The 15,141-nt window shown below is 38.0% G+C and overlaps 1 protein-coding gene across 5 annotated transcripts in view; it reads left to right on the plus strand.

The window, feature by feature from the left end:
• Positions 1-11,819, plus strand: part of bpifc (BPI fold containing family C) — a 34,825-nt gene extending 23,006 nt beyond the window's left edge. For all 5 annotated transcript variants that reach the window (XM_062983021.1, XM_062983024.1, XM_062983022.1 and 2 more), the window contains 9 exons: positions 3,986-4,077; positions 4,348-4,521; positions 6,085-6,138; positions 6,294-6,464; positions 7,235-7,302; positions 8,650-8,692; positions 9,168-9,231; positions 10,348-10,424; positions 11,509-11,819. In XM_062983021.1, coding sequence (XP_062839091.1) covers positions 3,986-4,077; positions 4,348-4,521; positions 6,085-6,138; positions 6,294-6,464; positions 7,235-7,302; positions 8,650-8,692; positions 9,168-9,231; positions 10,348-10,424; positions 11,509-11,586 — 821 coding nt within the window. In that variant the 3' untranslated portion in view covers positions 11,587-11,819. The remainder of the gene's footprint in view (positions 1-3,985; positions 4,078-4,347; positions 4,522-6,084; positions 6,139-6,293; positions 6,465-7,234; positions 7,303-8,649; positions 8,693-9,167; positions 9,232-10,347; positions 10,425-11,508) is intronic.
• Positions 11,820-15,141: the final 3,322 nt, after the last annotated feature.

Raw genomic sequence — 15,141 nt, forward strand, 5'->3', positions numbered from 1 at the left:
TGTAATGAAAATTTCCATAATTGCATGTTTATTTTCTATATGATACATCTGTTCATGACAACAACCCAGTATCAGGCCCATGATATGGAGAGGGCACTGATTGAATTTTATTTAAAAAAAATTAAGATCTGTTTCCTAGAATAGAGAAAGGTAAACACAGAATTTTTAAAAAGACTTTTAAAAGGTAATTTATAAAGGCATTGCATCATTTATTGTCATTTTTGATATAATAACAATAAACTATGATAGTTGTGGCCATTTTTCATAATGCTGCAATTACAACAGCAATTGGACTACCTAGGAAAAAATGTATATTTCCTAGTAATTACTCATACCCTGCTTGAGTACTGGGAAAATGCAATATTTACTAAGATAATGGAGCCATCGGTGGCGCAATGGGTTAAACCCGTGTGCTGGCAGAACTGCTGACCGACAGGTTGGCAGTTCGAATCCAGGGAGAGTGGGTGAGCTCCCTCTGTCTGCTCCAGCTCCCCATGCGGGGCATGAGAGAAGCAATGGTGGTAAAACTTCAAACATCCAGGCGTCCCCTGGACAACATCCTTGCAGAGGGCCAAATCTCTCACAACAGAAGTGACTTGCAGTTTCTCAAGTCGCTCCTGACACAAAAAGAAAAGAAAAAAAACAAAGATAATGACTTGAGAATTGTACAACAATAGATAGAAAATATACTATTGTTGCATGAGGTCCAATCACCCTCTCTCATTAGGGGGTTTCTAGCATAGTCAGCCCCATGAGTGGTGCAGTTATGTTCCTGGATTTAGTCTGCTCTTGATATTTGTTATTATTATTATTACTACATGACAGAGTCCAACCTATGGTGACATTATCATAAGGTTTTCTTGGCAAGATTAATTAAGAGCAGGCTTGCCACTGCCTTCCAGCAGGTTTCCATGGTTGAGCAGGGGTTTAAACCCTAGTCCAGGGGTCCCCAAACTTTTTAAACAGGGGGCCAGTTCACAATCCTTTGGACCGTTGGAGGGCCGGACTGTAGTTGGCCACCGAGCAATAATAATAATGACAACAACAACAATAAAAAGAGGGTTGGAAGAGACCCTTTGGGCTATTGAGTCCAATCCCCTTCTGCCTTTGTGCACCGAAAGCACAAGCAAAGCACCCCTGACAGATGGCCACCCAGCCTCAATGTTAATAATAATAATAATAATAATAGTAATATTACGATCTGCCAACTGCAAAAGGCCACCCTACTGGGATCTGCACACATCATCCAAAAATACAACACACAGACAGTTGGGAAATGTTCGACTTGTGATTTTGTGATACGAAATCCAGCATATCTATCTTGTTTGCTGTGACATAAAATAATAATAATAATAATAATAATAATAATAATAATAATAATAATAATAATAATAATGAGGGTTGGAAGAGACCCCTTGGGACATTTAGTCCAATCCCCTTCTGCCTTTGTGCACCAAAAGCACAAGCAAAGCACCTGACAGATGGCCACCCAGCCTCAATGTTACTAATAATAATAATAATAATAATAATAATAATAATAATAATAATAAGGCTTGGAAGAGAAGAAGAGACCCCTTGGGTCATTTAGCCCAACACCCTTCTGCCCTTGTGCCGTGGGGGCCGGATAAATGGCTTTGATGGGCCGCATCCGGCCCCCGGGCCTTAGTTTGGGGACCCCTGCCCTAGTCTTTCAGAGCCCTAGCCCAAAACATACTGGTACCCTTGACTTATAAATAACTAAAACAAACATTTAAATAATATAAATATATAAATAACTAAAACAAACATTTCCATAGAGTTTGGCCAATTTTTGAAGGCAGCTAGTTTTATCTACAGATGTTCTGTGTTTTTAAAATTGTGCTATTTTATTTTATGTTATGTGTTGATAGTGGTCATTGTTATAATTTTTATGTGCTACTGTTTTTATACTCATGTACTGGTTGATGTTATATGCTGCACCTTGGAGTTCCTTTGTAAGCCACCCCGAGTCCCTCCGGGGAGATGGTGGTAAGATATAAATGATGTTTCTAATTATTATTATTATTATTATTATTATTATTATTATTATTATTATTATTATTATTTTATTGTATGACACAGCAAACAAGATAGACATGCTGGATTTCGTATCACAAAATCACAAGTCGAACACTTCCCAAGTGTCTAGGACTGTGTGATGTATTTTCGGATGATGCACGCAGATCCCAGTAGGGTGGCCTTTATTATTATTATTATTATTATTATTATTATTATTATTATTATTATTATTATTATTATTATTATTGTATTATGACACAGCAAACAAGATAGAAATGCTGGATTTCATATCACAAAATCACAAGTCGAACACTTCCCAAGTGTCTAGGACTGTGTGATGTATTTTCGGATGATGCGTGCAGATCCCAGCAGGGTGGCCTTTTGCAGTTGGCAGATCGTAATTTTGTCAATGTCTATTGTTTCCAAATGCCGGCTGTGATCTTTTGGCAGGGCACCCAATGTGCCCATCACCACCGGGACCACCTGCACTGGTTTCTGCCAGAGTCTTTGAAGTTCAATCTTGAGTTCCTGATAGCGGCTGAGTTTTTCCTGTTGTTTTTCGTCAATGCGACTGTCACCTGGAATGGCGACATCAATCATCCAAACCCTTTTCTTTTCCACAACTGTGATGTCTGGTGTGTTGTGTTCCAGAACTTTGTCAGTCTGGATTCGAAAGTCCCATAGTATGTTTGCGTGCTCATTTCCCAGTACTTTTGCAGGTTTGTGATCCCACCAGTTCTTTGCTGCTGGGAGGTGGTACTTGAGGCATAAGTTCCAATGAATCATTTGGGCTACATAGTTGTGCCTCTGTTTGTAGTCTGTCTGTGCAATTTTCTTACAGCAGCTGAGGATATGATCAATGGTTTCGTCAGTTTCCTTGCACAATCTGCATTTTGGGTCATCAGCTGATTTTTCGATCTTGGCCTTAATTGCATTTGTTCTGATGGCTTGCTCCTGGGCTGCAAGGATCAGGCCTTCTGTCTCCTTCTTCAGGGTCCCATTCATGAGCCATAGCCAGGTCTTCTCCTTATCAGCTTTTCCTTCAATTTTGTCAAGGAACTTTCCATGCAATGTTTTGTTGTGCCAGCTGTCAGCTCTAGTTTGTAGTGTGGCTTTCTTGTACTGGTTTTTTGTCTGCTGTGCTTTGAGGAGTTTCTGATTTTTGACTTCAATCAAATTATTATTATTATTATTATTATTATTATTATTATTATTATTATTATTATTCAGCCAAGTAGGAGTGATATATAAAGAGTATGCCCCCATTTCAGATAAAGCACGTTATGACTTGGGAATTTTTTATTTTGCCCCCCCCCCCCCAAAAAAAATTAATCAATTTTCAGCACCTAAGGTTTCTGAATGTGTCGGGGGGGGGGGGGGGGACGGAAAAGGACTTGGGCATTGCATCATCCCATCCTGTTTCTAAGATCTGCAACAAATATTGAGCAAAACTAACTGATGGGATGTTTGTATCAAATTTGTCTGATTATTCTTCTACAGATAGTAATAAAACTTATTCAGGTGTTATTTTTATTTGTTGTGGTTGCAATTCAAAGTACAAGACAGAAGAAATCGCCCCAAAACGTATGGGTTTTTAACAGTACACAATAATAGCACCGTGATTCTATTTGAATTGCCTTATGGATGTAATTAAGAGCTCTAATTCCTCACCATACTGTAAACCTCAGGATTTCAATGTATTTGTTGAAGCAGAATCATAGAACTATAATTGTGTGATATGAAAAGTCCCTTATTGTAGGTCTTGGATCTTCATAAACATGATTTGGAATATCATGTTGAAAACATTCAATTTAACTCAAAAATGTATTATTCTACTAACAGCACCATCACAAGAAGCATGATCAGATTATTTTTAATCCTTTTTTTATCTTGTTATATGGATATCTTTATCTTATAATATCTTTTTTTTGTCCCCTACTCTTAACAGACCGGATCCAGCTTGATGCATTTGCAGTAATAGACTACTCTTTGGTAAAACCTCCATCTATTTCGCTGGCATCCATTAGTGTGGATTTTAAGGTAACACATTAACCTTACATCATATTTTCAGAAATTTCATAAAGATAACTGTGTTCATCATTGGAATAAGTTACAGATGTTTAAGTTTCTTACAATCAAAACGAACTTTTCCAATATCTGCAATGAAAGGTCATCCTTAGATATCAGCAAAGCTTCAGCCATTGCAACCTTAATTTCAAGAGCTGATATGACAAGCTAACATGTCTTTATCCCCAAGTTTTTGGGATTCTGAGAACCTTAATATTTTATTCTTCATGTCATTCTTTTCAGGGGGCCGTCTACTCAGCACTAAACAGAACACAGCTTTCTTTTGAGCCGGATCCTTTCCATCTCCCAAACACACGTGACTTTATGCTCTATATAGGAATCTCAGAATATTTCTTTCGTTCTGCTTCACTGGCTTATTACACTTCTGGGGCTTTTGATGTTTCTATTGAGAAGGAGGTAAGAATAAGCTATGTAAGATTAATACTGTCTTTCAAAGAAAAAGATAATGAGTATCTGTTTTTCTATGGAACAGTATTCCATGCATAAGAGCCTAGTTGCCAACGTGGTTAGCTTCAGTTTGTTGAGGGGACAAAGGACACGAAAAAGACAAACTCAGAGCCCAGAATTACAAAATACTCCCAAGACTCTGCAGTGGCTTCATTTGTCCAGCTCTAGGAGCTAGCTCTCTTTCCTAGATCTGTTCTCCAGAACCATTTCCAAGGACAGCTCTACACAGACAATGTATCCTGAGTCTGGGGAACGTGGAATGGCTGTGTAAATGATTGCTGCCAGTTCCATCTCGGAACCAGTCCAGCTTCTTACATAGGTCCAAAGTTACTGTTTGCTCTGCATTCTTGGGGTTCATGCAGTTCAAAGGTGTATTAAGCAGGCTTGGCCAGCATTAATCCAAATCAACTCCATGTTTCATTTAGTTACAACAGAGCTGATTTACCCACTCTGTGGGATAACTCCTCAATATAGATGTGCCCCAAGAGAAAAAGGCAGCTTTACCAGAGCCAGGTAGTTGAAACAGGACTGTCCTCATTGTTAGGCAGTCATGCAATTTCTCCAAACAGATTTTGGGTATCATGAAGATGCAGTAAATTCCTAGTTATTTATTCTGTTATTATATTGTTGTTATTTTTTACTTCTGGCAGTTATGCCCATTGACTTGAGTGAACAGTGGTATCATCTACTGCTCTGCTTTAGGTAGCCTAGCCTTGTGTCTTGAGCCAGTCTTCAACAGAGTGGGTATAGACATGTTCAGTACCAGATGTTTTCTCTGAGAATCTGGTATTGGAAATGCCAACTTGACAACAGGAATTCTGAAAATCTGTTGCCTCCATCTCATTGGTGGAAGAACATTCTTGTTTGTGGTTTAGATTTATCTGGTTTCCTTTTTGTTGTGGAAAAAGGGTATCATTCAGAATGCCACATACAAGCTTTGGGGTTATGTCATACTCTTCCTCAGAACATGTGATTGCTCAAGAGCAACTAACAAAAAGGAGCAGTTAGCCGGTTTCTGAGCATGGGCAGAGCAAGACCCTCCTTGCCTACTATTGTTGGAAACAGGAGATGTATTCGTAGACATTAGTTAGTATAGCCCTCCTACAATCCAAAGTAGGAGTGATTGTGACCTTCTGAGACTGCAGCTTCAATTCTTAGCCATTGGCTGTAATGAGTTGGCCAGGGCTTTCATGATTTTTAGTCCAACATCTGCTATTATTTTAAAGCAGTGGTTCCCAACTTTTGGGCCTCCAGGTGTTTTGAACTTAAAATCCCAGAAATCCCAGCCAGCTTACCAGCTGCTAGGAAGTGTGGGAGCTGAAGTCCAAAATACCTGGAGGCTCAAAGGTTGGAAACCACTGTTTTAAAGTGCTGCATTAAATGTATATGCCGAGGCAAAGCACAGTAGAGTTTTCTTTGCAATAATTGTTGTAAGCTAGTAAGCAAACCAAATCAATGCACTATTCAAAACACACACATTTGTTTCTCATTACATTTTATTTTAATTCTCAGCTTTCCGCTTACTTCAGGTTAACTACAGAGACTTTCAACAATATCATTCCCACAGTAAGTTCCTTTATGTTTATTATCTAAAAGAAACACATTCTTCTGCAGTTCCAAGTGTTCTAACCAAGAATGAGTTGCTTTATCAAAGTTTATAAAACAAACAAACAAATAAATCAATCTGTCCTCAATATTTTTGTTGTTTTTCAACTCTATAGATTGCCTTTTATTATGGGGTATCAAATCCAGTAATGATGAATCTAACAGTTACAGCGGCACCTGTGATTAGTCTTCACAATGGTCGATTTCTCCTTGACCTGTCTGGCTCCATGGATGTGCTGGTAGTTCAGACAAATTTCACAACTAACTCCATGTTCACCTTGAATATAGTGAGTACAACACAACAAAATCACTCCCTTTGGGCTTCTTTACCTGCAAGAATCTTTGATACTTGACTTGCCATCAAAATGTAGTATTTCAAAGGGACACAGCTTGCTGCCTTTCTACCTTAAGAATCTTATGAATTATTATTGTTATTGTTATTATTATTATGTTTATTTACACCTCGCTTTTTCTCTTCACAAAGGAGACTTAAGAATACTTAAGCAGGCAATACCATACTAGCTGGATAGATATCCAGACTTGACAAAAGAGAAACCTAAGAATTTAAAGAAAACTGAATCAGAACAAATATATAATCCAGCTTTCGGTTCACTCAGTGATCAAACCGATGCCATAAGCACAATAGGACTTTCTTCTTGGGCTTCCACACAAAGTGATATGTGTTTAGATGTGTCCTCCCTTCATATAATTATGACTAGGAACAATGATAGTTTTATCTTTAAAAAATAGCTTCCTGTTGTTTATTGTCTTGTTTTCACTGTTTTTCACTCCTTGTGCCCTTTTTCTGCTTCCTTTTTTATTTTGTTAAAGTTTAATTATTCAAAAACTTCTTAAAAATTAAATAGAAGAGAGGATTTTCCAAATGTTTAGTTCCGTAATTGCTTTGGAAAATAAAAAAAATGATATGAAAAAGGAAAGGAGAAATATGATACCCAAGTAAGCACACCTTTCTCACTTTGCTTTGCAAAATGCTTTGGTATTATTGCCTTGCTGTAAAAGAGGAGAATGATAAATGTAGACTTTCCCCCCAATACAGACAGCCAAAACCCACATCAACATGATCATATTTGAAAAGAATTTGATACCAACTTTATGTCTGGACAGGTAATGTTTGGTTGGATTTTTTTGACCTGCTGTATTTGTGAAGACCCCTTGAGTGCAATAGACTGATGAAACAACTGAAGTTGCTATTCTCTTTAACACGATGTTTCAATTAAATTATTGTTTAAATCAAGGATACTACTAACATTAAAATCGTCTAACCCTTAATGTGTTTCTGTCTTGCTTCAGGTGGGCAAGACAAACCACAGATTTTGCTAGAGTTTAATTAAAATCAAAACATTCTCTTGTTGGGTCATAGTAATTTAATCACGGAATTAAAAAATATATAGTATGGGAGACTCGTGCTAGTTTTTATAGGGAGTTAATGTCCTTCAGTTAGATGATTGGTTACAGTTGTAGAGGTTTCTTCCCCCAGCAAGGGTCTGGTTCCAGGCATTAATAAATTAACCAGTGAATCTCCTCATCCAGCCTGTTAGGGACATCGCATATTACAGAAACCAATACTGGTTCCCTTGTCATTTTAATCATGTCTTTTTAAAAATCTATACATTTATTATGTTTTCTGCAATATAAGTATTATCATACAATTTACAAGGACAATAATTTCCCCTCTCTGGCATATCTATATACATCAATTTTAAAGTAGTTTTCCCCACCCTCTCTATTACAAAACAATAATCAAAATAATAATAAAAAATTATGGGATCACCATGTCTTTCTGAGCTAGGCTTGGCTGGATGTAGCAAGGCAGATGAGCCTTGTCTTCCTTATGACTAGACCAGCATTCCATGGCAATACCTCCCAATGTTGCTGTGACGAAGTTTACAATATGAACAGCAGATGAAAAGTGTGCAGTTGAGGTTGAATGATGGAAGTAAACTGGCCTTACGGATCCTGAAGGGTGCCTTAAATACCCTGGGAGTGGACATCAGTGAAGCCTATATCCTGGCTTCCTCTGGACCTACTCAGCAACCACATAGATACTTCTAACTGGCCATCTTTCCTGACATTTCCCAGAACCTGAAAAACTGAATGAAGTAAGGTAGAGAATTCAGATTTCCTTTGAGCCAGATAATTTGTGACCATCGAAACTTAAACTGTTAATGTAAAAGCAGAAGGCTCAGCATTGTTTGTGAACCATAATGGCAAAACCAACAAAGTGCTCAGGTTAGGTATTTAGTGCTATTTAGAGGAAGGGAGTAACCAGCCCTAGGACCAGTGTCATATATGTGTTGTTAATGAAATACGTTACATAAAGTAGAAGTTCTATCAGTCCTGGCTGGCAATGGTGTGATCCTGAGAGTTTCCGGCGAACAATGTCTAGAGGGCACAAAGTGCCTAACTCTGATGTACAGAATTCACTCTGAAACCTTTCCTTTTCTTTCACAGCTTTGATCTCGCCTTGGCTCACTCCACTATTGGTTTCTTCAAGGTAAATTTTAGCCTATAGGAAAAGCAACCTGCAGAAAATAAAGTCAAATGCAGCATTTGATAAACAATTTCATTGCATGAAAATGTGTTTCTTAATTTGACTTTGGCATGCAATTTGTATAGTGGGGTTCTTTTGGTGATTGGTTTATTACCCTTTTTGTTCCAATTTTTCTTCCCCTCAATTTTCTTTCCAGACATATTTAATCATTCACAGACTACTACAAGCATACAGTGACCAATGGCTTAGGCACCAGAAGTTCTTTATCAAAATTCCCATAATAAATGCCACAAAATCATAATATAGGAGCTTGCTTGCTTTCCTATCTTGTTCAGATTAGAAAATTCTCAGAGATAGTTCCCAGTGCTCATAAAACAGTATCGGTCACACAAAGAAAACAATTCTCAGGGGAAATTCCCACTAGTTATCCAATTTTTCAATTCTTCTTTGTGCTGTCACATTTTCTTTAACATTTCAGGCTTCAATTATGAAGAATTTCATGTCTTATATTTTACAAAAAGGAGTAATTCCAGCAGTCAATGGTAAGTATGGTGCTTGGGTTGTCTTCTCACTTCTGCAAATTATAAAGAAATTAAAGGAAATTGTATATTGTTTGGGTTGCTATGAGTTTTCCGGGCTGTATGGCCATGTTCCAGAAGCATTCTCTCAATGATTGCCGGAAAACTCACAGCAACACAGTAATTCTGGCCATGAAATCCTTCGACAACACATGGCATATCTTTTGTTTCTTGCTCCTTTTTCATGGATAATATAAACATAATCATAACAAGAAATAAACCAATGTTATTCCAGTAAGTTTTTAAACTGCTTCATGATTAATTGGAGCTTGGTTCCATGTATGCCCACTGCTAAGAATTGATTTAAAGGACCATAACTGACAAAAAAACCCTGTTTATTTCCTCCTGCCTCCATGATGTGAAGACTTTATCTTCCCAAATAAATCGACTAGTTTGCGATTCTCCTATATACAGACCAGTTTGCAGTTCTATATACAGACCAGAAAGTATATTGGCTCAGGCTGATGATTTCAGATACTGTCTTTGGAAATTCCTAGAACAATTCACAGCAGTAACTACTCTGTTGTACTTGTATTATGTAGTTATATAGCAAACTCTGGTTGTTATATAACTACATAAAAAAATTCAGGAAGCATCGAGACTTTCCATTTACTTTTGATTGTGCCTACATATCCCTACATTCGCATCCTATCTCTTTCTTGAATTACCCCAGGTTTATTCTCCTTTGTATTCTTCCATCTCCTCCCACTGAGAATTCGATTTTGAAAAAATTGGCTTGTTGTGGAAATGAGAATTGGTAATAGAGTTTCAGTGGAGACCCCTTTTCCCCATGATAAAAACTCTTTCAAGAGTGAATTTCCTTTCCGAGGGGTAGATTCCTCTCACTGCTTGTCGTCTCACCTCCATTCTTTACTATAATTCATTTGTAATTGGGTGTTGGTCCCCAAGTTACATATCACTTTTCAAGAATAAAAACACACACATATACTTGTTTAAGCAGTAATACACAAATTGGGATCAATTTTTAAATTAATCCTATGAGCGTTACTGTACCCATGACTAAAAACTCTGTTATTATTGTTTAATAATGGGGTTTTTTTTAATGCTCTCTTTTTAAAGTCAATCTGAAGGATGGGGTTCCTCTCCCTGTCTTGGACACAATGGTTCTTGTGCAGCCTACTATTACAATGTACCAGGTGAGGTTTACAATACCTATGTCTTTTCGTTTGGTGTATCTAGAGCAATGGTTCTCAACCTGTGGGTCCCCAGATGTTTTGGCCTTCAACTCCCAGAAATCCTAACAGCTGGTAAACTGGCTGGGATTTCTGGGAGTTGTAGGCCAAAACACTTGGGGACCCACAGGTTGAGGACCACTGATCTAGAGAGAAAACAACCATGCTGGTTAGCATGAGAATGTAGGATATACAGTGGAAGCATCCTAACTTAAGAGCATTTTGAGTTAAGAGTTGTTGCTTGGCCCAGGGTTCACTTTGACATAAGAGCAGGATTTTGAGTTAAGAGCTAGCGCAAGAAGGAACACTAGTGCAAGAAGGAACACTAGTACAGGGCTTTAGGAGTTCAAGGGAGTAGCCTCTGTGCCCCATGCTCTTGTCCACTTTGGGAAATTGCTGTCCGCTTTGTTCTTGTCCACTTTGAGAAACTTTGAGTTAGCTGACTTTGTGTAGCTTTTATTCCTACTGTGTTTGGCTTCATGACGAGAGAGAGGGGGAAAGAGAGCAAAAGAAGAAATGAGGCTGAAATGACTACAGTATGAAGAAAATGATGCTTCTGCCTTTCACTTTGTGCTTTGTACTTCCTTGCCACAACTTTGTGCTTCTATTATTTTAAAGTTGATCTTTATTTTATTATTTCACGTGAATGTGCATTTGTACATTATTTGTTATTTATATAGAACATTTTCTTATTTAAAAACACATAACAAAAATGGGAGGGGGGGGCTGGGGCCCCAGAACAGATTAATAGCATTTCAATGGGAAAATACACTTTGAGACAAGAGCATTTTGAGTCAAGAGCTCTGTGACAGAACCAATCAAACTCTTAAGTCAAGGCATCAGTGTACATAGAATGTAGAAAGTCAGCAGCTGCTCATATCCATCTTGAGGTTCTCATTTGTTGTTCCCTATAATTACTACCAGTGATGTAACAGGATTCTCACATTTGGATATAGATGCAGGCTGATGTATATTAGACAAAATTAATTCACATTATTTATGAAGGAATGTTAACAATAGTAAGGCCATTGTTAATTTGTCTTTTCAGGGCTACTTGCTAATTTCCACTGATGCTAAGCTCAAGCCCACAAATATTTGGAAACACAATCATATACGCACCTTCTGATATATGGGAACACAGCTATCAATTGAAGGTCAGGCTGCTTTGGTTGTGATTGAAGAGGGAAGATGTGACAAAAAAAGAGACTGGTCTATTAAAAATGGGGAAAAGTTTGTGTTTTAGTACTTTGTAGCTCAGTAGTAGTAGTTCGTACTTTATGCTGTATTTCAGCATTGTAAATATTCTTTTTTAATGATTGTATGGAGATTTTAGTTAATAAAAGCTGGGCTCTTGAAAAATGTGTTTGTGTTGATTTCTAACTACAGGGATCATATATATATATATGTGTGTGTGTGTGTGTGTGTATAAACTGACAAATTTCTCCTGAAAAAAATATGGGCAATCATTCTCATGCCACCCCTATAATGTCATCACACCATCAAGTCTTCACATTTTCCCCCATAGAATTGCTAACTGAAAACAAATCAAACACCTGAGTATTTACAAATACCTTTGTCTCTCTGGGAATGACATTTCTAAACTATGACCACGTCACTTTTGGGTGGAAGCTATGGGCATATTTTAGGGTGTTTATGGCTCTGTATTTATGGCTGGAGTTAGGCAGGAATATCTCACACTTCTCATGTTACCTGTCATCTTTTGTGAAAAACAGATAGTTTTCACACATAAAACTTTTTTGTTACTAGGTGTGAATCCGTAGAATTTATGTAGTTTCACATCACTTTAACTGCCATGGCTTAATGCTATTGATGGGTGATTTCAGTTAACAGCTAAAAGCGGGTTCAAGCCCGGCATGCTTTGCTACTGCCAATGAACCAGATTCAAAACATAAACTGGGTTTGAAGGCAACAGAAACAGGTTTATTACTTTCAGGCCTGAAAGGATGTCAGAAACAGAGTCTGCTTTCAAAGGATCTAACATAAAGGATGCAGCAAAGTACAGAACATTTTATTCACTTTGACAGCCATTCAAAATATCCATACCCTCCCAATTGGCTGAAAAGTCGTTTCAGCTAGGATCCCGGCAATAACTGGCTGTGGCTGGGGATTTCTCCTGAGGTCACCAGTGGTTGGGGTTTCCTCCATGATCATTCATGGATTTGAAGTTTAAGTAATTTGGAAGGTCCACCCTGAGAAAGCTGTGGAGTAGTGGAATGTGGTGGGGTAATATGCAAAGCAGTCTGTAATTACATTAATTGTCCAGTCCAGTTTACACAAAGGTTGAGCTTCAGAAAACATAATGGGTTTTATGTCAATACAAACAGTTCAGTGAAAAGTATACAGAGTTAATCTGTGCGCTGATGTCTGGTGCCTGATGTCATCTCTGGACCTCCTTGGGAAGTTGGAAAACTACATTATAGCATTAACTTCACATGGTATTTCCCTTTCTTGATGGCCCCAATTTCACAATAGGTGGGAAGCCAGAAAGAAATCTTTAGGTGCATCATATTATTTGTTTTCCAGAAGATAAGTACTGGACTGTATGAGTGCAGATATGGTTACCCCGCTTTAGCACATCTTGTTATCTTTCTTAATTAACATATATGTTGAGATCACAAGGGATTATGAAGGAGACTGAGTTTCAGAAGTGATTATTGTGGATAATGGGTGTTACAGCTTTGAAACTGTGGGCACGTTCTTGCTGTTAAAGGGCTTTTAGTATACACATAAGAAAAGTTTCAGCCTGGGATTGGTGAATAGGCATTTACTGTCTGGCTCCCCTGAGGTGATCTTTATAAAAGATGAGAATCTCTTTTGGAATGTGTATCTTCCTGCCCCTCCTGGCACAGTTACTTAAAATGAGGCGAAAGGTGGGGAGGAGGAATACTACCTTTTCAAAATTGTGCAACTCTATAAAACGTTAAAATACATTCATATTTGACTGTGGAATTCATGGCAAGTCCACCTTTTGGGAGGGGAATCCAATTTTTCAATAACAGTATGGAACCCTATGAGTTGTAGTTTTAAAGGTCTTTGGTCTTTCCTATGGATGCCACATTAAACTCCAACTCCCATTATTCCATAGCACTGAGCCATGGTAGTTAAAACGGTGTTAAGCTGCATTCACTTTCCAGTGTAGAAGAACCCCCTATGAGTAAAAGACATTCACTTTTGAATACATCTACACTAGAACTAATGCAGCTTGACATCACTTGGGGCTGCTATGGAAACATGGGAGTTCTAGTTTTACAAAGTCATCAGCCTTCTCTGCCATAGTGCTGGTAACTCACCAAAGTGCAACTCCCAGGATTCCATTGCACTGAGCCATGGCAGTTAAACGGGTGTCAAACTGCACTAGTTGTACAATGTATATGTACAAAGTGTTTGATGAGATTTTATTATGCTTTTTAACTAATTGTTTTGTTTCTAATTTAATTATTGGTTAGCCATTATAAGTTTATATTGACATTTATTTATTGGTTTGATTTGGTTACTTTGTTTTCATTATTGAATGAATTCATTGAATGTTTGCTACTTTTTTGTTTGGAAACCGCCTTGAGTCTCTTTGGGGAGATAGGGTGGGTTATAAATAAAGAAGAAGAAGAAGAAGAAGAAGAAGAAGAAGAAGAAGAAGAAGAAGAAGAAGAAGATGATGATGATGATATGCATAAAAAGGAACTTTTCCACTTAAGCAAATTTTGCCACTTGCATACTATAGGACTGGAGGAGGGAGGGTGGATGAGACAAAAACATTTTACTTTTAGTCTCATTGTTGTACTGTTATGTTGTATATATCGTTTAAAAATCAAATCTAATTTTTAAAAGGACGAAAAGTAACTCTACTCTGGAATTAACTTTCCAACAGCATCCACCTAAACATCCAATTCACCATGGAAAAAGAAAATGAAAGAAAACTGCCATTTCTAGATGTCCTAGTCTTCTCATGCTGTGGCCAAAGTACTTCATCCTTCCCTCCAGTGAGCATTCGGGCATTATTTCCTGGAGTAAGGACTGGTCTGACCTTCTTGCAGTCCAAGGCACTCTCAGAATTTTCCTCCAACACCAGAGTTCAAAAGCATCTATCTTCCTTTGCTCAGCCTTCCTTATGGTCCAGCTCTCGCATCCATAGGTTACTACAAGGAATACAATTGCTGATCTTCGTTGCTAGTGTGATGTCTCTAATCTTTACTATTTTATCGAGGTTAGGTGTAACTCCCAACAAAGACATCCAATTCACCATGGGAAAATAAAATAAAGGGAAATCTATCATTTCTAGATGTCTTAGTCATCCGCAAACCCAATCAACAATTGGGCCACACAGTTTACAGAAAACCTACACACACAGATAAATACCTACATCGAAACTCCAACCATCACGTAAGTCAAAAAAGAAGCGCAATTAAAGCCCTGGCACACCGTGCCAAAAGAATCTGCAAACCTCACCTCCTCCAAAGTGAACTAAACCACCTAAACTGGGCTCTACAAGTAAATGGAGACTCCACCACAGACATCAGAAGAGCTGCAAAGCCAAGAACAAGCCATGAGAGTAAAGGCAAAGAATCACCCAGAGGAAACGTGTTCTTCCCATACATCAAGGGAACCACTGACCACAGAGGGAAGCTGATGAAGAAATACCACCTACAAACTATCTACAGACCCT

Source organism: Anolis carolinensis, chromosome 5, assembly GCF_035594765.1.
Source record: "Anolis carolinensis isolate JA03-04 chromosome 5, rAnoCar3.1.pri, whole genome shotgun sequence".
NCBI lineage: Eukaryota > Metazoa > Chordata > Lepidosauria > Squamata > Dactyloidae > Anolis > Anolis carolinensis.